Source organism: Pistacia vera, unplaced genomic scaffold (genome assembly GCF_008641045.1).
Source record: "Pistacia vera cultivar Batoury unplaced genomic scaffold, PisVer_v2 Contig802, whole genome shotgun sequence".
Classification (NCBI taxonomy): Eukaryota; Viridiplantae; Streptophyta; class Magnoliopsida; order Sapindales; family Anacardiaceae; genus Pistacia; species Pistacia vera.
Window position 1 is genome coordinate 157349 of NW_022196671.1, and position 25584 is coordinate 182932.

At 34.7% G+C, this 25584-nt stretch overlaps 3 protein-coding genes across 7 annotated transcripts; all 3 read left to right on the forward strand.

Moving 5' to 3' along the window:
- Positions 1-275: 275 nt before the first annotated feature.
- LOC116117290 (subtilisin-like protease SBT2.5) lies at positions 276-10409 on the forward strand. 2 transcript variants are annotated; one of them, XM_031403320.1, is made up of 11 exons: positions 276-515; positions 911-1140; positions 4055-4199; positions 4338-4732; positions 5369-5464; positions 5564-5636; positions 6136-6421; positions 7440-7765; positions 8279-8546; positions 8694-8975; positions 9762-10409. In XM_031403320.1, exons 2-11 carry the CDS (start codon positions 959-961, stop codon positions 10166-10168), a joined length of 2460 nt encoding a protein of 819 aa, XP_031259180.1. In that variant the 5' UTR covers positions 276-515; positions 911-958; the 3' UTR covers positions 10169-10409. The 2 variants fall into 2 exon arrangements, with proteins under 2 accessions (XP_031259180.1, XP_031259181.1); XM_031403321.1 differs by lacking the exon at positions 276-515 and adding an exon at positions 706-786 and having other exon boundaries at positions 9762-10168.
- A 1023-nt stretch (positions 10410-11432) lies between these two features.
- On the forward strand, positions 11433-14907 carry LOC116117298. Of its 2 annotated transcripts, none has more exons than XM_031403334.1 (7): positions 11433-11490; positions 11873-11958; positions 12493-12612; positions 12707-12785; positions 13206-13292; positions 14071-14133; positions 14667-14907. In XM_031403334.1, exons 2-7 carry the CDS (start codon positions 11903-11905, stop codon positions 14742-14744), a joined length of 483 nt encoding a protein of 160 aa, XP_031259194.1. In that variant the 5' UTR covers positions 11433-11490; positions 11873-11902; the 3' UTR covers positions 14745-14907. The 2 variants fall into 2 exon arrangements, with proteins under 2 accessions (XP_031259194.1, XP_031259195.1); XM_031403335.1 differs by lacking the exon at positions 11433-11490 and adding an exon at positions 11519-11537.
- A 1421-nt stretch (positions 14908-16328) lies between these two features.
- Positions 16329-20039, forward strand: LOC116117294 (pentatricopeptide repeat-containing protein At2g13600-like). Of its 3 annotated transcripts, none has more exons than XM_031403329.1 (3): positions 16329-18453; positions 18715-18878; positions 19761-20039. In XM_031403329.1, exon 1 carries the CDS (start codon positions 16380-16382, stop codon positions 18150-18152), a length of 1773 nt encoding a protein of 590 aa, XP_031259189.1. In that variant the 5' UTR covers positions 16329-16379; the 3' UTR covers positions 18153-18453; positions 18715-18878; positions 19761-20039. The 3 variants fall into 3 exon arrangements, with proteins under 3 accessions (XP_031259189.1, XP_031259188.1, XP_031259190.1); XM_031403328.1 differs by lacking the exon at positions 19761-20039 and adding an exon at positions 19412-19486; XM_031403330.1 differs by lacking the exons at positions 18715-18878; positions 19761-20039 and adding an exon at positions 19412-19486.
- Positions 20040-25584: the final 5545 nt, after the last annotated feature.

Consider the following 25584-nt stretch of genomic DNA (forward strand, 5'->3'; position numbering starts at 1 on the left):
TTTATGAAAATTTTTATATTTACCATATTAATAGTTGAATTAACTCTACTTTAATAAATTTTAGTGTGAAATTATAATACTACCCCTTAAATTAGTAATCCATTAATCTAAAAATAAAGTAGAGAGGGAATAATATAATAATAGAAAAATACACAATAATTAAATGATGCAACTTCATAATTAATAATGATTTCCACATGAATATGACTCCATCATCTTCGGCTTTCTGTCTGTAATTAAAAATAATTTTCTTTTCTTTTTTTCTAAATAAAAAAACCCTAACTACCTTCTCACTCTTTCACTCACTGATCTCTTCACTCTCAATCAACTACAATCAACTTTCCCTTCTCTCTCTCTCTTTAAAGCCTTCCAAAATCCAAATCCAAATGTGATTCCCTAGATCTCTCTCTCCCTCTCTCTCTTTTCTTTCTCTCCACCGAAACGCCTCATGCCATTGTCGTTTTACTTGATCCGCCCTTCTCGCTAGCTTTTCCTTCATTCGTTTTCGCCTCTCGGTGAGTTCATTTGCTTTTATTAATATTTATTATTGTAGCTTTCATTCTTGCTTTTGCTTTTTTCTGATCTTTATTTTATTCGCTTTCTCAATCTGAATGCTTCTCTTCGTCATTTATTCTTTTCTTCAGTCCTCGTTCAAAGCAGCTCAATTTTTTCTTTCATTATTATTATTATTATTATTATTTTTACTTTTTAAAGTGATTCGAGCTACTTTACTTATAGTTTAACAACTTCAGTTTATAGTCTTTCAGCAATCTGATTTTGTTTCTGGTGAGTTCAGAAAATCAAGAATTTTTTATTTTTTCTTATTACTTGATCAAGTGGCGGAAAATCAGTATTTCTGATATGATTATTGGCTTATATATTTTTGTTTGTTTGTGACTGTGATGAACAGATCTCGTGGACGGCTGAGATTGGCTGTTGTTGTTGTCGATCATTGGAGATGAGGGCGATAGAGTTAATTATGTGCATAAATATATTTATGTTATTCTCTGTTTTGATTATTGCGAGAGCGGAGGTTTATATCGTGACGGTTGAAGGGGAGCCTATTATAAGTTACAAAGGCGGCGAGAATGGTTTCGAAGCCACTGCCGTGGAATCTGATGAGAAAATAGACCGGACCAGGTACCCTATACCATTATCATCACTTGAAGTTTTTGTTGTTATTGTCATTTTGCATATGCTAACCAGCTTGAAATGTCGGGAACTTTTTAATAATTCATGGAATTTTTAATGAAGATTGTAGCTTTTCTTAGTGGGGTCTTGTTTTGTGAGATCTTTGTGCTGAAAATGATGTTTTTGGAGATAATATACAGTGTTGGGCCTTGTCTAATCTTGGATTGACTTTATGGAGTTTTCAATAGTGTCAAATTTTTGTCTTGGCAAGCTCTAACTAGGCGTGAAAATAATTAGAAACCGGGTGTTACGGAGTTGGGGGGAGACCTTTCCTTGTCCACTTTGAACATCAGCCTCTGTAGACAGCTCTGGATAAATGTTTAATTGTCATAACAAGTTAGTTGCTTATTGATAATTGGATAACTCTTTATGTTTCCTAATTTATGTAGTGGTATTTTTTTTTTTTTTTTTTTTTTTTTTAAAACCGATCTACCAAATGCACTATTATTTTTGCTGTTGTCTTCTAGTGTGTAGACACTCATGAGCTCTGTTTTCTCAAATTATAGCGAGGTTTTGTTGTAAAATCTTCAAATTATTGTGATGGTTTTAAGTGAATGCTTTCTGAATAACTGAAACAACTAGAAATTGCCTTTTTTTTTTATTTTTTTATTTTGTAAAATAGGTTGGCACCTCTACAAGAGTATACATATAATTATGTGGCCATAAACCAGGGACTACACATAGTATTTTTTTCCCTCCAAAATCTTAAAATGCATTATCATGTGTCTTGTAATCTTTGCTGGGTGAATTTCCACTCATCATCAGGGGCAGTTTGAGGTTTTTTTTCTTTTTTTTGGGTGGCAGGTGGGAATAAATTTTTCTCATTTCACTTATTTTTTTAATTTTCTCATTAAATATATTGTCACTCATAACATGGAAATTTAGAAAAAAAAAAAGGAAAATTCAACATTGATGTCTCTCAGAGTGTACCTGCCTTTATTTGAAAGATGAATGATTTATTATAAAATATGAATCAAAATTTTTAGGCATCTCACTCCCAATCAATCATTAAAGTTAACTATTGAATTTATTGCTTTTATTGAAATTAAGGTGAAATTTATATGTATATCATTTATAGAAACATATAATAGCAGGTTTATAGTTTACGTTCTAATTCAAATTCCTGATGACTTTTGACAACAAAATCTTATCTAATTCAGTAATAACATTTTACAACATGTAGTAATAAATTATAATAAATATGTTTAATGTATGTGATATTTTCTTTAAGATTTAGGTTTAGTTGGAGCAAAATGGTGTTTTCCTAAGGAGACTGGGGAAAGGAGCTACAACTGAGAATCATCAAAAGTTTTGTAGTTTTTGATGGGTAATGCAAGAGTAGTACTAAGTTTACAATTTAAATAAACTTCATTGTGTAAACTAATGTGGCTAAGGACTGAGCCCCTGGGGGCGAGTGGGGGTCATGCCCCCACTGAGCTTGGAAAAATTTCGGTTAAACCCTTCTATTCTGTGTTTCAGCATTAGCATTCCTTTATTTATTTCATCAAAATAGCCTGAATCCCAGCACTGTTGCCACTTTTACTTTATTTGGTTTTTTAGAAATCTCAAATATATTTTAATTTTGTTTCTTTATTTTGTTGATCTAGTGAATAGAGTACACCAACAAAAATGTTTATATATATTATGATTCTCAAATTACTTTTTCTCTCTTTTGACCTAATTTATCTTTATCTATTCAAAATTGTAGTATGAATTCTTACTTCAATTCATAAATAAGATATTTTGGGTTATGTTCATTTTCTAAGAATTAAGCATAAAATAAAATTTTGTGATTGATGGATTAATGATAATTTCATTGCACATATACTGATTTGAGAGTATTTTTATAGTAAAGAGCTTTTTGGGAAAAGAAAAAAAAAGTTTGAAAGCTATTTTGATAACCTATGTCATATGGTAATACATATCTAGTATATTTTAAAACAGCACTTTTATTTTTATTTTTGAAAAACATTTTTGTAATTAATCTTTGAAAAACATTTTTGTAATTAATCAAACACATAAAATAAATACAAAATTATTGTGTATGAAAATTCATTAATGAGGTTTGATGTATTATAGAGTCAAACTTTCATGTTTCCTATTAATAATTTTTTACTATTTTAATTATTTTTTCTTTGAGTTGTCCCCATTAAAATAAAATCCTGGCTTTATTGCTGAAGGTGACAATGTTGTATCATTGCTAGTGATAGATAAAATTGATGATATGTTATTGTGTATAGAGCCACATCAATTTATAAAGCTGAGATTGTATATTTTAACTATGTAATATTACTCAAAAACCAATGGGTAGACTACACAGGTATTTGGAAAGGGATTTAACTTGTTTATTTTATTATATTTTGTTTTTTACAAGACACATGGTCTATATATATAGTGTCAAATCGATTTATATAGTTGAGATTGTTATTTAACTTGTAAATATAATATTACTCTAAAAAAAGGGGAAGATTAGATAGATATTGGAAAGGGATTTAACTTTGAGTTTTAAAATTTTATTTTATTAGGTTTTTAACAATACATATGTGTCTATATATATATATATATATATATAGACACACACACACACACACGCAAGATCCACCCCTGTTTATCATCAGCTGGATTTTGGTATCAAGTTGGATAACAAGGGTGTTGCTCCACATTCACTGTGTATATGTTGAATTTTCTTTATTAAATTGTTAATCTTGTTATTTAAGAGTGGGGGTGCTGTTTCATAATGTCCTGTATCACATACAGCCTTGACATCGTAATCTTTCTTCTTTCTGAAATAAACAAGTGGATAGTAAATTGTAAATTTTCTTTATTACTCACTCACCCTCATCCTCATCCATGCTTCTTTCAGTGAATTTGTGACATCCTATGCCAGTCATCTTGAAAAGAAACATGATATGCTTCTTGGGTTGCTTTTTGAGCATGGGACTTACAAAAAGCTCTACAGCTATAAGCATCTTATAAACGGCTTTGCCGTTCACACTTCTCCTGAACAGGTGAAAACTTTGGAATACACATTCTTGTACTTTCTTCTTTCAAATCCTGAATTAAATAGCTCTAAACAGTTTAATGGTTATGTATATTCTTTCATCTTGCAATCTCATTCCTTTAACATTATCTCACTGTATTATTAGGCAGAAATCCTACGACGTGCCCCTGGTGTGAAATCTGTGGAAAGAGATTGGAAGGTAAGGAAACTTACGACACACACTCCCCAGTTTTTGGGGCTACCGACTGGAGTATGGCCAACCGGAGGTGGCTTTGATAGGGCTGGTGAAGATATTGTGATAGGATTTGTAGATTCTGGAATTTATCCTCACCATCCGAGTTTTGCAACTCACAATACTGAACCATATGGGCCTGTGCCAAAGTACAGAGGAAAATGTGAAGTTGATCCTGATACTAAGAAGGACTTCTGCAATGGAAAAATCATTGGTGCTCAACATTTTGCTGAAGCTGCAATAGCAGCTAAGGCATTCAATCCTGCTATTGATTTTGCTTCTCCCATGGATGGTGATGGACATGGGAGGTTAGATGCCTTACTGTTCATCAATGTCAATTTCAATGGATACTGTGCTACGTTGCATTTGTGTTCATTTTATTCGACTCCAAGTTTTCATTTACAGTAGATTTGTGTGACATGAATACTAAATTGCGATTTTTTAAAATAGTCAATTCTTTTTTCTTATGATATTTTCATGCTGCACGTATTGGGTTGTATCTGCCATATATTAGTTCGCAACAGCTTTATCTCTTGATCGGAAGTTGTTCAAGTTGAATATATATTTTTGGTACTTAGTTTTGTGTGCACTTGAAAAATCTTAGTTGAAGGGGCCATTCAATCATTCCAATTAGTTAGGCAGGGGGTACAGACAGCGGGTTAGGGAACAAAGTTAACTTCAGAAGCTAAAAAACGAGAACATTTTCTTCTTGCGTTTCTTTCCTAAAATGTTCTTTTGAAAGCCTTGGATTGAAAGTAATATGTTCTTTGATTAGTTGCTGTAGTGTAATGTCATTACTATTCCTGTTAAAAAAAAAAATAAAAAATGTTAAGACTGATTTTAAAGACATGGTGCAAAACTGACAGCTGTTGTTTCTTTTTATGAACTTTGAGCAAGTGTGTTAAATTATGTCATTTACCATTCTTTGTGTCACTGCCAAACAGTCACACAGCGGCTATTGCAGCTGGAAATAATGGTATTCCTGTTAGAATGCACGGCCATGAATTTGGTAAAGCAAGTGGAATGGCGCCCCGTGCCAGGTGAGGATTAATAATCTTGTAAAGTGATAGTTTTCCAGTACCAATCTTCTAGCACAATCTTTCCATAGACTTCAGATGACCGAAATTATTTGAGTTCAGGATTGCTGTGTACAAGGCTCTCTACAGGCTTTTTGGAGGCTTTGTTGCTGATGTGGTTGCTGCAATTGATCAGGTTCGTTATTATTTCGTTACTGAATCACACAAGAAGTTGGTACTACTACTATCTCCATTTCTTTTGTGATATAAACTATAAGTTAAGGGAATATAATTCATCTGTGTTTCATGCTTCTTTAATACAATCAACGCCTTAAATAATTGCATTGTCATATTTTAGTTGGCAATATATCTCTCAGTACATGGGCATTATTTTTGCTTATTGACATTTGACAAACAGTCGGTAGTTTCGATATTTTCAGTGAGTTCTGAATATCTATGTCATATGGTCAAAATATTTTGCTCTTGTTTTTTTATTTTTTTTTTATTTTTTTTTTTATTTTTTTTGTTCGACTCTCTCGGTTGATCGGTGATGAAGTGCCGTACTTCCTGCTATCAATTTGTTATGAATACATACCTCTTTGTATTTAATTTTCTATATTTAATTTTTGGTTGTGTTTTATTGGTGGTTCTATCTTTGTGCATATATTTTAAATTGAGAATACTTATGTTAACAGGCTGTTCACGATGGGGTGGATATACTCAGCCTTTCAGTAGGGCCAAACAGTCCTCCAGCAACTACCAAAACCACATATTTAAATCCTTTTGATGCCACTCTTCTTTCTGCGGTGAAAGCAGGCGTATTTGTTGCACAGGCAGCTGGTAATGGAGGTCCTTTCCCCAAAACATTGGTGTCTTATAGCCCATGGATAGCATCTGTCGCAGCTGCAATTGACGATCGCCGATACAAAAACCATCTGAATCTAGGAAATGGAAAAATTTTAGCTGGAATTGGGTTGTCCCGTAAGTTTCATCATTGTGATGTCTGTTACCTCCCTCTTCCCAAAATAAATAAATAGACAGAAGCTGTTCATAAAACTTGAGGAGAGGCATTTAATAGCACAAAGACCAGCATCATGGCTTTTCTACCTCACTTTTTATTATTTTCTTTATACTCGTGACATTGTCAATTGATGCAGCTTTTTAATATCATTTTTCTTTTATTAGATCCACTACGCCATGTATTACCTCTTTTTCCACTGAATTTAGTTCAACTGGTAATATGCCACATAGCTTTTATTGCGAGTTATATGTCCCATTCACATGGGATAACAGGTGCAGATTAATTTGGAAGTTATTAAGCTTATTTCTGTGTTCAATAGGTCTTCAGTCTCTTTGAGTAAATCTCTTCTTTGGTTGCTATCCTTTGGGTTACATACTTTTTTTCTAGTTTATCATTATTATTTATACTTTTAATTGCATGAATTCCTATTCAAAGGGTTTAGATGAATATAAGTTATATGCATTAATATCTTTACACAGTAGTATCAATCACATAGGCCAGTCAACTACCATATTGGGGTGCTGTTATATTACTGTGGTTCATCAACTTTCCATGTGGTTTCATAATTCATAGTGCTTATAAGCCATACCTTTACCAGTTTGACAGTTTCCCATTTCTTTGGAGCAAGACTATTCAGGGTCATCAGGCAAAATCATTAAACATAGGAGTACTTCTTTTTCCTTTACAATTTTATGAATAATTTTAACAGTCACCGATATAGCATATGGCCCTTGTGGAACTCATTAGTTTTGTTTGTTGAGTTGAGTTGAGCTGTGTGTTTCATGTCCATCTTGAAGCAATTTTAATAGATATCCTTTTATAAATAACATGCTTGTTGATTTGGATAGTTACATTACACACACAAACATGCACACTCATGAACATGGTGGCTGAATGATTGCCAATCACTGGCTGTTAGGTTCTTGATTCTTACTTGTTCTGCTTTTCTAAAGCTGTTTTTCTCATGGATTACCACAGCTGCTACACATCCAAATCGAACATTCACCTTGGTTGCTGCAAATGATGTTCTTCTTGATTCTTCTGTGGTTAAGTACGGTCCCTCTGACTGCCAAAGACCCGAACTATTAAACAGGAAGTTGGTTCAGGGCAACGTTCTTCTTTGTGGTTATTCCTTCAATTTCGTTGTTGGTACTGCATCAATTAAGAAAGTTTCAGAAACGGCAAAAAGCCTGGGTGCAGCTGGCTTTGTTCTTGCTGTGGAAAATGTTTCCCCTGGAACAAAATTTGATCCTGTTCCTGTTGGTATTCCTGGGATACTTATAATAGATGTCTCTAAGTCAATGGTAATTTTATCAACTCTTCTCCTCTCTTCATAGATATTTTTTATAAGTTGATCACTCTCTATTATGGATATTGGTCGCAATTCTGTGACAAGCATTGTTAATATTGCTAAGTCAGTTATTACACTCTTCCAGGAGGCCAGTATCTTTAATATATTTCAATCTGCCTTTGATGATGCCATATAAACTCCTGATCAAACAGGCATAAGGCTGGCATGAGCTTTTCTCATGTAAAAAGCGAGCTGAATCAAAACAATAAATTTTTAAAGAGCAGAAAACCTGCAGTTAGACTAGTCTTCCTGTTCCATTCAACTTCACTTTTGGAATGTCTCGGTTGTATTTTAGCTTAACCCAATCAAATAACGAGAACCTGTCACCATATTAGTTTGTTGCTCTTCTGAGCGCCTTTTGGTCTTGGTGCACTGCACCATGCTCTCCCCCCTTTCACTTTTCATTTGTCTGGCTTATGTTTTTCCTGAGTCTCATGTTTTTGGTTCTTGGAAATCTTTATTCTAGGATCTTATAGACTACTACAACACTTCGACATCAAGAGACTGGACTGGAAGAGTGAGGAGTTTCAAAGCTACTGGTACTATTGGGGATGGTTTGATGCCTATTCTTCATAAATCAGCACCGCAGGTAGCATTATTCTCTGCTAGGGGGCCCAATATCAAGGATTTCAGTTTCCAAGATGCAGATCTTCTCAAGCCAGATATTCTGGCACCTGGTTCTCTTATTTGGGCTGCTTGGTCTCCAAATGGAACGGATGAAGTTAATTTCGTTGGTAAGATGGATCCAATTCTAATTAATTCTTGTATTCTTGGCTATCAAACGTAAGAACTTAAAAAGCATATTAGTGAAAGAGGATTTTGTTACACTTGGACAAAAACTCTTAAATTTTAAGCAATTGTCTGCTTTGACTTTTGAGCAGGAGAAAGTTTTGCCTTGGTCTCTGGAACTAGCATGGCTGCACCACATATAGCTGGTATAGCTGCTCTTATAAAGCAGAAGCACCCTCATTGGAGCCCTGCCGCTATAAAATCAGCCTTGATGACGACAACAACAAAGCTGGACAGAGCTGGAAGGCCTCTTCAAGCACAACAATATTCTGAAACAGAAGCCATGAAGCTGGTTAAAGCTACACCTTTTGATTATGGGACTGGTCATGTCAATCCTAGAGCGGCCCTGGATCCTGGACTTGTCTTTGATGCAGGTTTTATTCTTCTTCCCTTTTATGCAATTTCTGATTGGTCTACCGGATGCAAGTTAAGGCCCACATAAACCTAACAATATATGGTTCCTCTAAACTAAGGAAGGCAAGTGATGGGATAAACTGAATTTGATTTTAACACGTTAAACAGTAGATTGATTTAGCTATTGGTTTGTGGCTAAACACTTAAGGTGTTTGTCTATGTCATTAAGTATCAAGTCAGTAGGCTGCTTCAAGGGCGGGATTAGTCATAGCACCAATAATAATGACAAACAATAATAACTAATAAGAAATAAAGAGGACTATTAAACCATTTGTAATTGAAAAACTTCGGGTTCTGAAATGTGCTTCAAATGTTACTGTCTTTTAAGTGTGGATGTAATTTAGAAGATGACAAAGGGCTTGGATATTGAAAATAGTGACTAGGCACATTGCCAAAACGACCTGATAGAAGAGTAAACTAGAATAGGAACAGTAAGGAAATACATTGGGAACATTTTCTGTTAGCAATTATTTAACCTCTATTTTATTTGTAAGTAGGTATTGGATTTAATTAGCATCCAGGCTGCTTTTTTAGCGATTCCTTAAGCTTTACACCTTGGATACTTGATAACTTAAACCAGGTGACAACATCAACTTTAACATTATATTAGTGAAACAGTGTAAGCTTGTTTATTAGATCCTTTATAATTATGATGAGGAATGCTCTAGAGTTTCCAGTGATCATTCTGGCAAATCATCTTGCAAATATGTCAATCAACTTCTAAAGCCCAGGAATATTTTTCGTAGGTTATGAGGATTACTTGGGGTTCTTGTGCACAACACCTGGTATCAACAAAAATGAGATAAAGAACTACACGAATTTACCCTGCAACTACACCATGGGCCAGCCATCAAATCTCAACACTCCATCGATCACCGTATCTCATCTTGTGAAGTCTCAAACAGTTACTCGCACAGTCACAAACGTCGCAGAGGAAGAAACCTATGTGATCACTGCCAGAATGCAACCATCCGTTGCCATCGATGTCAACCCTCCAGCAATGACGCTGAAACCTGGTGCATCGCGTAAGTTCTCTGTGACACTCACTGTTAGAACAGTGACTGGAACATACAGTTTCGGAGAAATTTTCATGAAAGGTAGTCGAGGGCATAAGGTAAAGATCCCAGTTATAGCTCAGGGATATTGGCGATAGAGATCGAGATGGAGATTGAGATGGAGGAGGTTGATGTTAGTTGAGTACTTTGTATGCTTGTAATATTCTTTGTAATCTGTGGCAATAAGATAAGATATAAGGCAAAATATAATATTTGTCTGAAATATATATGTGGAGTAGGTGTAAAGATAAAACTAGTATAAGGGGGAGACTCCCAGTTTCTTCCACTCATAAGTTTTGCTAATGAGATTAGTGATTTTATATAAATCTGCTTTCAATATGGTGTTTGCAGAATTCTTCTTTATTTCAAATTTTCAATTATATCTTTGTTGGGAGCCTTTTTATTTAGCCTGTGCTGAATTCACTGGCAATTTGGTTTTTTGTTATGCCACTTTGAAAACCAATTCAGAATGAAAATAGTAATCCAAAAATAAGAACCAAAAAGAGAAAATTTAAATTTAAAATCTAGCGAAATCCCCACTTTCTTCTCTTATATGAGAGAAACCAAGTATACAAGATATTGCATTTTCCAAAATTTCATCATCTTTGATTTCATTTTTTTGACCTATCAAGTGTTTTTTTCAACACCCAAATGCTGATAAAATATTTGATTTTGTTATGAAAATTAGTGATTATGATCATTAACATGAGCTCTAACCAGTTGTACAATCGTTGAAAGTTGTGCTTGTTAATGTTTTTGGAATTTTCGCCTTGCCCAATAGTAACGAAGCTGTAGATTAAATTCAAGGGCATGACATGAAGATACATTGCCATAAGCCTCTCAATTGATCATCAAACTTAGCAAAATATAAACACCATCCTAATATCGTTGTAAAGTTATAAAATAAACTACCTTTGAATAGTCGAGTGATTTGATAAAGACTCTTAGATGTATTATTCAAGAGATTTTGAATTCGAATCTCTTTTTAAATGTTAATAGGGGTAATCATTAAAACTCTTACTCAATCGTTGATAATTTTAGAGTCTTAAAAAATTAATTGAAGTACGTATAAACTTATTCGAAAATCCTTCATCATTAAAAGGAAAAAAGAAAAAGAAAAAAAAGGGTAACATCCAAGAATCTCGAACACTCAAATTGCTTACAAACTCTTGACTACTTTGACACGTGTGTAACTTTATAGACCACCTTTGAACAGAGCACGATTCTAAAGACAAGACACAAACGTCATTTAACTTTCAATGACCTGTGACTGCAAATAGTCTAAATTGTAGTTTCTGGAGTTGAGTGTAATTTGTTCTAGTTATAGAATGTTAAGTGTGAGTCACCCTTTCTAAAAGTTTACTTCTAGCTGCACATACTTGTGCTTGCAATATCAAAGCCTTACTCTCATCATAAAAAGGTTCACTCACTTATTTTCTCGTGCCCACGGAGTCCAACAAACAAATTGTTGAGTGCTGGGTTCTGTTATTATTTTTAATTGCAGACTTTAAACTTTATGTCTGTGCTAAATGTTTATATTTAGTACTTAGAAGGCAAATTGTTTTGGCGGGTTATTTTTTATAGACACTTATACAATGCATGCCATGTGTTTGATTAAATGTTTCAATCAATTCAGTTTATCAACTTTTTCGTGTTGTGTATTACCTGTTTGACAAAATGTCCCAACAAACAATGGGGCTTCACATGTCTGGCTGAATCAGAAATTTCAAAAAAAAAAATTCAGAAGTATGAATCGCTACTCATTTCTTAACAATTTATACCCATTTCCGCATTTGATACAGGTAGCGGGATAATTGAGAAGTTGGAATTTAATGGAGGAGCCAACATTTTTCAATAGAATGATCACTCATCTTCGCACAACCTGCAAGTATGAACAGTACTTTATTTCCGCTATCTTTTATTTTTTTAGTGCTATTAAAGTATCCTTTTATGTGAAATATTTCCACATTTTTTTTTAGTTGAATAATGTACCAGTTATTAGTTGAGTTTTTCATAAGTAATATAGCAGGGAAGTTCTTTTCTTCTATTTTTGATAACATGTTTTGAGCTGGAAAACGACATGCCTGAATGATAGTCAAATATTATGCTATATTCCTGAAAATGATTATAAATTTTTACCTTTTGCAATAAATCCCGTGTTATAATAGTTTTGTGTTGTTCTAGTATTCAAAATATTGTATTACATGCTCCTAGAATTATTCATGTAATTTTTTTTGTTTTTTCCATTTTAAACTTTGCTGGCATATAAATTTTAAATTTAATCTTCCTGTAAAAATTGAAACGGTGGTGTTGTATGCAACCTCTTTTAGAATATTTATTTTCTTGGACATCGTTAGCTTTTTATCTTCTATAATTTTTTATAGTTCTATATAAATTGACATGTTATTTTTGAAAATTAAAGGTATTATACTGGTTATCCGAAAGATCTTGGGCCGTCGCGTGTTATTCATTTTACATCAGAGCGTGAATTTGTTCAACTCCTTCATCAAGGCTATCCTGTGGTTGTTGCATTTACCATTAGGTGATTTGGAATTAATTAACCTTCCTTTACCATCTTTTATTTTTCTAATAAACACATAACACTGTGGATGTAACTGATCATTTTAATTAATCAGGGGTAACTACACCAAACATCTTGATCGAGTTTTGGAGGAAGCTGCTTCTGAGTATTATCCACATGTAAAATTTATGCGTGTAAGTTGTTTATGATTTTATCATCTTCTGAAAGAGAGAGGTATTATTTTATAACATGATATAGATCTTGAAGAGTGCTATATATATTGTGTACTCCTCAATAATTGGAGTGAGTCACGGAGCCACATTCTTCAGTATGAAATTGGATTAGAAAAGAGGAAATAGATGTGTGTGAGGATTTTTCAATTGTATGATTTATGTAATCAAGTAATTTTGTGTGCACTGTATACATTTAAAGTTGTTTCACTGAAGCATATGATTTTTCATTTTCACATGCTATAGGACCCCCTCATCTCGTCTTTCACTTGTCAAGCAATGCTAGATATTTTATGAACACTTATAATTCTCATCCTCTTCAGCTTATTTTAGCATTTTTAACTAGTTTCATATAATCTTTGGTTTGGTGTTGGTTTGTTTCAGGTTGAGTGTCCAAAGTATCCCGGATTCTGTCTAACACGACAGAGAAAGGAATATCCATTTGTTGAGATATTTCACAGTCCAGAACAAGTATTGTAACTCTTACTTTTATTAGAATCTTCAGGTCTTTCCTTTCTTATTTTACTTATCCATGCCTTCATCAACTGCCTACATGTTAAAAACAATACAAACTTGTGGGTTGAGAATGAAGGAATTATTCTTCATAAAGTGCATAAATTTATAACTTGAAACTTTAGCAACAATGTTTACACTCATCTTAGATATATTTTATTATAGCCGGTGTTGGAATTCTAGCTCCTGTTTTAAGCGCGCATAGGATTAGTGGCTATTACTAGATGATTATTTTCTAGTGAACATGGTATGTATTTCAATTGGGTTAATTTACAGATTTTTCTTAGAATGATAAATTACTAGTGACGATTATTCTGTACAAAATGGTTGGTTAGCAACTTGATGCTCATTGGTATTATGGAAGGTTTTGGTGACTATACAAGTAGTGTAAGTATTGATGCGAGGAAGGCAGTCTTAAGGACATTGTGGGTGAATGTGTTTCTAATAATAGCAATGATTATCATGGGGGGTGAGTCATGTTGTATGCAATAATGAGAGAGGTGACTTAGGAGTTAGTGATGTCTCTATATCCTTGTGATGGTGTTATATGAGAGGAATGATAAGGAGTTTAAGTGAAATTTTCTCTTCTTTCCATATATAATGCAACTGTATGCAATTCATTCAGATTGTCCCTTGTGGATTTTGCTACCAACTTGTCATCTTAAAATTCTGTGCCATTTTAGTTCCTTCTTGATATGCTCTGAAGCTTCTGTCAATAATGTATATGCGTTTGCAGGCATCTAACCAAGGAAAGGGTGCTGATCCAAATGTGACGAAATACTCTGTAAAAGTTCTACCAGTAAGTTCCAGATTATATTTTTACTTTACTTACGGATTTCTGTTGCGTTCATTTACATTTGCTGCTTTTTGACCCAAGATTGTGCCTTTGTGGTGATGCTGCTCCTTTTAACATGCATAAAGAACATGCTTCGGCAATGTTAGAGCTAGTTTGTGCTTTTTTAGTTAAAAGAATTCCTTGAAGCAGTTTTATGAATTCTGTTTTATTTTTATGAGCAAATTTTATTAAACCTCATTTTATTTTTGGATAAAATATTGATAGACCTCTTTCATTTTAAGATTCATTTAAAAAAAAAAATTCCAGTGGAAATTCTGAATTATCATAAATGTCTTCTGAAATCGTCCCAATGATACCTTAAAATCTCATAAAAATCTATTCGAAACTTCTTTTACTTTGAAGATTTCTGCGTATTGTTCAAATTGTACTAGTCTTCCCGTAATTATCAAACTCCTCAATGAAAGTCGATAAAGTTTTTCTCCTTTTTTTATTTCATTCCAATGTAATAACTTATTTATTTTGTTCTGAATATTCAGTTCAATTACGACCTCAGTTGCTATGGATTTAGAGAATTTTTCAAGCGGCATGGAATACGATCGACAGATCCTCAGTAAGAGTTTGGTGGGAAGAGTTAAGCTTGGTGTTTTTATGGCTTAAGTCCATAGCTTGTTTAGTTGATTATAACATAAAGTGTTGTAAAAAATCAAAGTCTGGTTGATGCATATCTATGCTTTTATTAGTTTTGCTCTAAGTAATAACATCTGGCTCTCCCATGCATTTTTGTGTTACTTCATCACTTCGAATATACCATTCTCATCACAGTAGTTCTTCAACAAGATAAATATTTTATTTATTTATTATGAATCATAAGGAAAATATTAATTTATATTATTTTTAGTAATAAAAATTATGTCATAATTAGTAGTATAAATAGTTCCAAAATTAATTATATTTGACCCAATATTTAATTTTAATTCTTACTTCTTCGGCTGATAGCATGTATTATTCGATGGCTACCGCTGTGGGTGTGCAAACCCAAGCCCAACCGAAAATTTGTGGTAGAGTAACGCCATGGTAAGGCATTAAGTCATCTGTTTAAATCCGGTAAGGGGTTTTGGCCTTTTTCATTTAAAAACAAAAAAAAAAGCGCTAATATTCATATTTAAATGAGAAATAGAGATATTGTTGATATTTTTTAGTAATAAATAAAAAATAACCAACCATACATATGATAATGTAATCCTAAACTGCATAATTTAGATTGAGTTCGAAACTTCTAATATAGTCATTAGAATAGAAATTTCTAGTTATAAAAAGGAAGTTGAATATTTGTCTATTATGCTGAGTGATGATATGTATGAGTAATGATAAATGATAAGTAGTCTCTTCAATCGCTAAATGTCTTCGTTTTTCATCATTCCAGTCAAATCCATTTTAAAGATTAGAAAACAACAAAAAATTATATGATTATTTGATCATTAATTTTAAGATTTTAGAGAATTAGTTGAAGTATATGTAAACTGGTCCAAACACATCTAATTATCTATAAAAAAAAAAAAAAAAAGATAATAAGTGGACCAAAGCCATTGAATTACATTTGTATCCACTATTCAAATGTTAAAATTTAAAATTCGATGAATATGAAATTGGAAAAATTCAAACTTAAAGATACTAAAATGCAAAACGGAATATGGACCACAAGACCTATCCCGTATTGAAAGCTTGGTTCAGGATTGGAGGACTAGTTGAGATGCACGTAAGCTGACTCGAACACTTCCCGATAATAAAAAATAAAAAAATGATAAAAAATAAATAGATTGATCTGAGTACACTCTTCAACCCGAAAAACTTAAAAATAATGTGATAATAACATTTCGAATAAATTTATCATGAATTAATCTATTATATGTACTTATTATGTAATTCTTGAAGTCAATAAATGATACATTTGGATTTTTAATCAAAATTTTAAAAACTTTTTTCTAGAAAAATTAGTTGTATTAAAAAATAAAATTCTTCAATGGTACGTAATATAAACTTGACAAAGATGAAAAATAAATAAATAAATTCTATCAAACTTAAACTCATTAACCCGAATCAAACCAAACCGATTTAAATTGATTTAGGTTTCTAATAAATTAGAGTTAATTTATATGTTTCTTCATTTTGGACCCAAAAATATTTACTTCTGTCGGGATTGCTAAAACCCGAACGAAACGGAGAACAAAATAAGTCAAGGCATCATCTAAATGCTACCTGAAACAATTTGCTCGGTTCTGCAACACTGCTCCAAAATCAAAGCATTTCGTCAAGGGTTTTCCCTTCATGCCGCTGTTTTTAAAACAGGCATTCAATCTGATGTATTCTTATCCAACCATCTTCTCAACATGTACGCTAAGTGTGGCAAAATTTCATTTGCCCGGCACTTGTTCGACGAAATGTCTGAGAGAAATCTCGTTTCTTGGTCAGCTATGATTTCTGGGTATGCCCAGTTTGGGGATCATCTATTAGCTCTCAAACTCTTTTCAAAAATGCAACTTATGCCTAATGACTACATTTTTGCCAGTGCCTTAAGCGCCTGCGCGAGCCTTCAGGCTGCGGCGCTTGGGCGGGAAATTCACGCTCAAGCGGTGAAGCTGGGGTATGCTTCTATCTGTTTTGTTTTCAATTCGATTATGTCAATGTACATGAAATGTGGTCATTGTTGTGATGCTTTGTTGGTTTTTGATGAAGCGTTGGAGCCGAATTCTGTTTCTTATAATGCTTTGATTACTGGGTTTGTGGAAAACAAAGAGTATGAGAAAGGATTGGAAATTTTTAAACTTATGCACGAGAAAGGACTTGTGCCGGATTGGTTTACGTTTGCTGGAGTGTTGGAGAGTTGCGTAAATATGAATGATTTGCGTTGGGGAATGGTGGTGCATTGTCAAACGTTGAAGCTTAAACTTGATTCCACTGCTTTTGTTGGCAATGTGATAATGACAATGTACTCGAAATTTGATTTGATGAAAGAAGCGGAGAATGTCTTTAGACTGATTGAAGAGAAAGATGTTATTTCGTGGAACAGCTTTATAGCTGGTTGCTCTCACTGTATGGATCATGAAAAGGGTTTAAGAGTTTTCAAAGAGATGTCAAATGAGTATATTGTGAGGCCTGATGAGTTTACTTTTACTAGTGCTCTTGCTGCCTGTGCTGGGCTTGCTTCAATTCGCCATGGCAGGCAGATCCATGGTCATCTAGTCAGGGCCAGGCTCAATCAAGATGTGGGAGTTGGTAATGCGCTTGTGAACATGTATGCTAAATGTGGTTCAATTGGCTATGCATACAAGGTATTTGACCAGATGCTTCACCGCAATCTTGTCTCATGGAACACCATCATTACTGCATATGGTAATCATGGACTGGGAGAGATGGCCCTAGAACTTTTTGAGCAGATGAAAGCATTGGGGGTGAATCCAGATTCAGTTACCTTCATTGGACTTTTAATGGCTTGCAATCATGCAGGGCTTGTGGAGAAGGGCGAGTTTTACTTCAGTTCTATGGAAAGAATCTCCAGGATTGCCCCTGATATAGAGCATTTTTCTTGTCTTATTGATTTGTTGGGACGAGCAGGGAAACTGCAGGAAGCCGAGGAGTACATGAAAAAATCTCCTTTTGGCCAAAATCCAGTAGTTTTAGGGAGCTTGCTTTCTGCTTGTCGACTGCATGGAGATGTCATCATTGGGAAACGTTTAGCTGAGCAGCTATTAAAACTTCAACCTGTGACTACTTCGCCTTATGTTCTACTGTCCCACATGTATGCTTCAGATGCAATGTGGAGTGATGTTGCGGAGGTAAGGAAGATGTTGAAGGGTAGTGGGCTAAAGAAGGAGCCTGCCCATAGTATGATTGAAGTGAAGGGAAATTTTGAAAAATTTACAGTAGGGAAATTTTCTCATGCAAGGATTGGAGAGATAAAGTGTATGCTCAACATTATAGGTTGGGCAGCAGCTGAAGTTTCTTTAAAGGATATACTTAGTTGAAGATTTTCTAAAAGCCTTTAAATATGCTATTATGTTCCTCTTATCTCAGGAAAATAAGTGTAGAGGAGGAGCCTTTTTTAACGCTACTCTTAGGTCCTTGTCCAAAAATTACCATGTCAAGTTAAAACCTTGACAATAGTTTTAAATTTAATGAGAGGATATTCTGCACTAAACAAGAGTGAGAAATATTGGTTTAATCAGATGGCATTTTGAGTGTTAAATTGTGTTGGGCCTGCTGGCATTTGCTAAAATATTACCAACATTGAGGAAGCATGAGCATTTGAAGAAGCTGGAAATAGAGGTATGATTTATAATGATTTTTTTCATCATGGTTATGAAATAATAAGGGATGTCAACTAAGGCTATTGGTTTTGCTGTTAGAATTATATTGCCATCAGTTTAAATAAAATGTCAAAACTTGATATATTAAACATATATGTTTATGCTTAGCAATGGCCGCATGTAAAGCAAGTCTCTATTCTTTTCTTCTCTCTTTTTTTTTTTTCCCCTTTTCCTGATTTTGAAATATATAATAAGAAATTTTTATCCGACTTTGTTTAAGCATCAAGCACTTCAAATGCTACTGCCAGAAGCTGAGATATTGAGTGGAAACAACAAAAGATGCTAAGGAATTTGGAATCGAGAGGGACCGAGTATATCAGGCTGCAATCTGAACTTATGACTTTTACGCAACTAACCATAATTGGAAAAGGTGCCTTTGGAGAGGTATACTTTGTTGAACAATTCGCTCATTTTCATGTGAAGCCGGTAAACCGCTCTAGTAATAGCATAATCTCTTTATAAGTTAGGTGAAGTTTACTTTATAGTGCCTAATGGCCTATGGAGGAAAGCATTGAATATTTATATTGAAATATGACACATTCCAATATTGTGCTTAAGGTAAGTAGGAGATTTTCGCCGTGAAATTGAAATAATTCAGAATGCCTAACCTTGCCGTGGAGAGATGTCACCGTGATAGATGTTCTATCTAAATTCAAAATGATGTTTCCTCCTAGTATGATCTATGCTTTCCTTAAAGTTACTTTTCTTTCTTTTTTCTAGATATTTATTTCATGGTATGTTGTTTTTCGATTTTGTTTTGTTTCCAAACTTTTGGTCTAATTGTCGTTAGTTCTTTTTTTTTCTTCTTCTTCTTTCTTTTTTTTAGCAAATGATTTATATTTGTTGGTCTTAAAAGAATCAAATGAGACTTATAGTTTTTCTCTCATTGATCTCTTATTTTCTTTTAATTTCTGCAGGAAATGGGTTGTATTTCTGCAAGATTTCCCAGCATGTGGTAGCATTGGGTCCAGCTCGACAACTTTTTAGGCATTNATCTAAATTCAAAATGATGTTTCCTCCTAGTATGATCTATGCTTTCCTTAAAGTTACTTTTCTTTCTTTTTTCTAGATATTTATTTCATGGTATGTTGTTTTTCGATTTTGTTTTGTTTCCAAACTTTTGGTCTAATTGTCGTTAGTTCTTTTTTTTTTTTTTTTTTTTTTTTTTTTTTTTGCAAATGATTTATATTTGTTGGTCTTAAAAGAATCAAATGAGACTTATAGTTTTTCTCTCATTGATCTCTTATTTTCTTTTAATTTCTGCAGGAAATGGGTTGTATTTCTGCAAGATTTCCCAGCATGTGGTAGCATTGGGTCCAGCTCGACAACTTTTTAGGCATTGGAAAATTGGAAAAATTTGATTGCACAGATCTTCATTAAATTCATTGTGAGTATTCACTATTTATCTACTAAATGGTGGGTAGCATGTGGAAAGCTATATTTATTTAGGATTGTAAATGGTGGTTAACAATGAGAGCCTTGTTTTCATTTCTTATATAGAACATAAAAACAGTGGGAGCCTTGGCCATTCAAATTTGATAGTTGCTGCAATATAAGTTTTTTTTATATTTCATTATAGTTGCATTGGCCTTTCTAATTCTAATGGAATAAGCAGTTCTTTCTCTAGAATTATGCATGTATCTATGACTCATAAGTTCTGTTACAATTTTACATAATGAGAATAACTCTGAATAGGACTTGTTGCTAATTTCAGAAGGATTGCTTAACATTTACCTTGGAGCTTAAGGATTGGCATAACGCCCTCAAACTATGAATTTGGAGTAACTTTGTGGATTTCAAATTCGGATAAAATGATATTATTTCTTACAGTTACAAAAAGACTGAATAAGATGAAAGAATTTGAGACAAGGTTTTGTAAAGAGATAGGATATTAGTTTTTGACATAAGTTTGGAATGTCATCTTTTATTGGAGGTATTAGATAAGAGGCTTCAAATAACCAATCCCTTGTGTATAAATGTCAATAAAATTAAAGCTCAAACTTTGGGGAAGAGAGTGTTTAGATAGAAAAGTCTCTTTAGAGTTGCACTGGAGGCATCTAATACTTGAGAACAAAATTGGAGAAAAAACTTTAGAAAAAGTTTCAAGATCAATTTGGTTTGTATTCTTGATTTAAAATCTGTCCTGACTATGAAAAGGAGTTAGAAAGCCTAAGAGTTATGTTATATCTAGAATTTTATGGAGATGATTTTGCATAGCAGTGTGTGATTTCGGAAATTATCAGAAAAGTTCAACTCTGATTTGTACATCACGATGACTTAAAGAAGGATATTTTTGCAATTGAATAATTTCCTCGGGAGCGAAAATCGTTCTTTTAAGCCAGTACACCAAGCACCTTGGTTTTTTGTTATTTGTTACTTGTACATCGCTTCTGGGTTACTGGTTGGTTTGCTGCTGTGTTTGGTTTGTCACATTTTTAACTTTGATTTGCTACTCATTTTTCAACATCAACTCAGCAATGAATGTTATGACATTTATGTTGTTAAGCTCGATGTTTCAACATACAGAATTAACTCAGCGATGAATGTTAAGTTGGAATTTGTAAATACATAAATTACTACTTATTTAAGGATTTAGCTTCTTGGGGATAATGTTATCGGTTATCCTCCATTGTAGTCCTTGACTAAAGGGTTGCCAAGATGTTCCCTACGACATAGCGGGTTTATGAAGGGACAGCATGAGTTCCCGATTCCACAGGAATGACACAGCGGGTTTACGAAAGGACAACGCAAGTTCCCGACCTGTGGAAGGTATTCTCACATAGCGATGGAGGATTCTGAAACATGGCGTTAGGTCCTGGAAGGATCCAAAACATAGTAGAAGGCTCTGGGAGGCTGTGTAATGTTGTAGAAGCCCTTGGAAGAACATGGCTCTAGAGTGACCTAACGCCATTACCTTCTTGTAAGGTGGTTCACCCTTATTAAAGTAAAAAATACTGTGTCTGAAATCAAGAGTTGTAGTTGCACGTAGAGTTATTTTGATTTTGCAAATGAGAAATGCCCATATTTTGTTCTTTAGGCACTTAGCTTAATTTCTGGGCAAGCAGCGCAACTGTTATTGTTTTTGATGGGCCAAAATGATTAATGAAACCCAACTCAAACACCAAGTAGCTAAATGAAATGTTATTTATTAAATAAAAATATGGATAACAAATTCATGTAATTATTCAAACTTAAAAATACAATTTTTTTTTTTTTAATGCATAATGTACTCTCATCATTTAAATTTTATTTGTTTTAAATGGATGTTTGATTCATCAATAAATTATAAAAAGAACTTGGATTACACATTATACAAGAAATATATTTTATTCATATGGTTGCCATTATAAGGTCTACCATCCACTTATTGTTTCCAATTTCTGCGTGTGCGGAGGATTACCTCCCCGGATATTTTTTTCTTTAAGTTACTTATTGTTTCCATTTTTGCGTGTGCGGAGGATTACCTCCCCTCGGATATTGGCTCCTCTAAGTTTTGGTTATGTTAACTTTCTCTATTTCATATGTTATGTTTTGTTTCACTGTTTATTCACTTGTGTTTCTATGTAATTTTCGGGTCTTGTGTATCTTTACCGTTTGAGGTGATATTACACATCCAAGAGGTTGAACTTACGTCCATGGAATCCTCTTCAGCTTTATCTACTTTTACTGCTCCCATAAATACTAGTTTATCTAGATCTTCTTCTAAAGTAGACAGTCTGTATGAAATATCTTATATCCCAGAAAACAAAAAATCCAAGACACTATTCCCCCCATTGTAAATCCTTACACCGCCTTTTCCAAGTCTCCGTCTTCTTTGTCTAAAACCTTTAAAACTCTTGTACGTCCTTCCAGAAAGCCAGTTAAGAGTATGTCCAGACTAGTACATTTGACAAGTGTCAATTCCAGCCACATCCCAAGAACAATATGTTACTTTAGAAATCCCTCAAGAATCCATTACTCAATGGATCCGTGAAGGATACTCTCATGTGCACTTTGGCGCTATCCCTCGCTCTCTCTTATCATGGCAGAAAAGGACTTCCTGTCTCAGTTCGAATTGCTTTATTGGACACCAGATTTGTCCAATATCAACATGCTTGTATCGACAGCACAGACAACTTTGAATGCGGGGACAGTCATCATGACACTGTTTCCCAATTTCAATATGTCTCTCTCTGATGTTCATTGCTCTAAGGCTCTTAAAGTTCAATTACAGATTGTTGGTGCAGATTTAAACCAGGAATGTATGCAGCTACTTTGCATTATCAAATGGTTTGGCGAATCCAAGACCATGCTCTTGATCTCGATATCCCTACGACTACTGATGCACTACTTCTCACTGTTGACTCTCAGAATACTCCTCACTGCATCAATATTCCCAGGCAAATTTCCAAGATGATTTGATTAAATTGTTACCCGACTCTTGGGTGACGAGTTACAGTTCTTAACAAAAAAGAGACTCCGGTGGTTTCTAACGAATCTACCATGCATGACAACAGTGACGGAACAACAACTATCAGATTTAAGTCTCCAGCAACCCCAGTGCTCCACCTTTGAGTTTTCGACAAACTCAATTCATGATTACTCCGGTCAGACCCACTACCCAGTACGGACTTGGACTTTCGATTCATTTTTTTCAACAATCTGGTGCTCCTGTCTACCATCAATGATCCAGTCACTGGTCACACTCCATTTGATCTTGACTGCCAATGCTCAAATGCCGTGATGATCCTATTTGGGAAATCGTGAGCATTATCTTCCAAGACGAACCTATTTCAACAAGAAAAAGAAGAAAGCTCGCTGCAGTCAGACAGATCTTCATTCCCGCTTTGAAGAACATGATCCGGAAGTTGGTCTTCTTGGTCAACCATCTGGTAAATTTGACTATTATGTCAAATATTCTCCACCATCCAGTAATCCCTCATGGGACATCCCTCCGAAACCTCAACCTAAATCACCTTTAAAACTATCCAAACTTACAAAATCACCTTCTATCAACAAACCTTTACCATGTATCAACAGTCTCTGCGGTGGATTGCCAAAGAACATAAACCAACCCATTCACCCTTGCTCATATCCACCTGTTCAGTCCGTCATGATGATCCAATCCCCTGAGCCCACAAAGACAGAACAACATTCCAATTATGACACAGATTTTCCTTCCTTCAAGAAACTGCCACTCAACACCAAAAGTGGTTCCTTCCAAAGTTATACAACCTGATGGATCCACGCCCAACTCTCCCAAGCTGAAGCAGTTCTCAATTGGCAAACTGAAAATGCTTTAGCCCAAAACAAAACCATGACTAGCTTGAACAAAAACTGGATTTAGTACTCATCAGGTGGACTCTCATCTCAAACCAAACTCTGCTGATTTCTCGGCTACAAAAGCATTTGATCATCTCCAAAACCGATTGATCAGCTCCATCAGATTAATGCATATTGTCAGTAGCTCTCATGGCTATCAGCTCAGTTTCTTCAGAAGGAAGCAGAAATGAAGTCATTAAAAACCCAAATGGCATCGCTTCAGCGGAATATTTTAAGCAAAACTCAACAGACAACCACAGACTTTTCCTGAAATGTCATTGGTACCAAACCCTTTCGATTCCACACAGCATGGCCACAACCCTCTTTTTCCCCTTTCCCAAATTAGCCAACCGTTAGTCTCACCTCATATCCCTTCTGGTGCTGTTCAAGCTTTTGGCACACTGAATTATAGCCAGCTCCGTAAAGAACGTGATGAAAGATCAAGCTGGAACGAGAACAAAAGAAGAGAGAAAAGTATTCTGCTAACCCGCGGATCCCATCCGCTGATATTCCTGACTCTTTCTCTTCCAGTCACTCAGATCCTCCATCTCCTAAGCCTCAGCGTCTTTTATCTAAGGATAAGGCTCCAATGCACATAATGATGATGGAAAACCGCCAACCTTCTGCTAATCCTGACTCGTCCGAAAATCCTGTCTCCTCCATTTTATGAGCTCTTTTTTGCGAGACATGGCAGAAAGGCAACGTCTACCGCTTCGGGTCTTTCTGAGGATTCTCTATCAACCTTCCAAACAGAATCAATACGAAGCCACTATACCTTCACCTGATGAATCATTTGAAAGTGAATTTGACTCTGACAGTGATACTTCTGATCAACATCCTCATGTTTATCCCCAACTGATGACCCATCAACCTGAATCGTCCAGACCACCTGTTGTTTCTGAGATCGATGATGAGATGCCTGAAGGTGATGACTCCATTCCAGACTCTCCGCCTATGATCGACAATCTCGTCATACTCCGGCTGAACGTGACTCTTATACAACTTCAGCAAAGCTCCACACTTTTACTGTCGATGATCTTCCTCCACCAAATGGAGAGCTCGAATGTATGAATTTCAGGCCTGGTTACAAGCTGAAATGCTAAAACCTAATGCCCAAGTCTCTACTGTACTTACGCAGTTTACAGCTAGATTTGGAGGCATTCTCCGTGATTGGTGGATAAGTCTTCAGGAGTATAGACAAAATTTGTTCATCCAAATGCCAGATATCAACCAAGCCCTGTATCTCCTGTATGATGAGTTCTGTGGATTACCTCATCTTTAGTGAGACCAAGTCAGAGAGATATTTTAATGCGATGCTGTTCTCTCAAAAAGAAAGATCTTGACAAGCATTATAAAGAGATGGTAAAAAGGTATCATATACTTAGGGTATGGATGATCCTAATATGAAGCAAGCCTTTTGGCATCAATCCTGAATCCCTAAGTCATGAAGCAACCAAGCTTATGCAGTCCCAGAACAACAACTTGGCTCTACTTCTCTTGGTGAAATTTACCAGTTTGTTATTCTTGCTCTGGAAAAGCTCTGTTCTCAAAACAATTTTTTGATGATATATGAAGCGTTCTAAACAGTTCAAGGTTTGTCAACGACCAGACTTGCAGATCAAGTGCAAATCAGATCGCTCATGTTCTTGTCCTACCAAGAAAAGTTTCATTCTAGACGCATCAAGTTTTCTCCACCCAATGCTCGGGTCGACGCAAGTTTCGACTTTCAAGAACCGCAATTTTCTTCGCAAAAGGAAACATAAAGGCAAACGTGCTAATCGGTGTATTT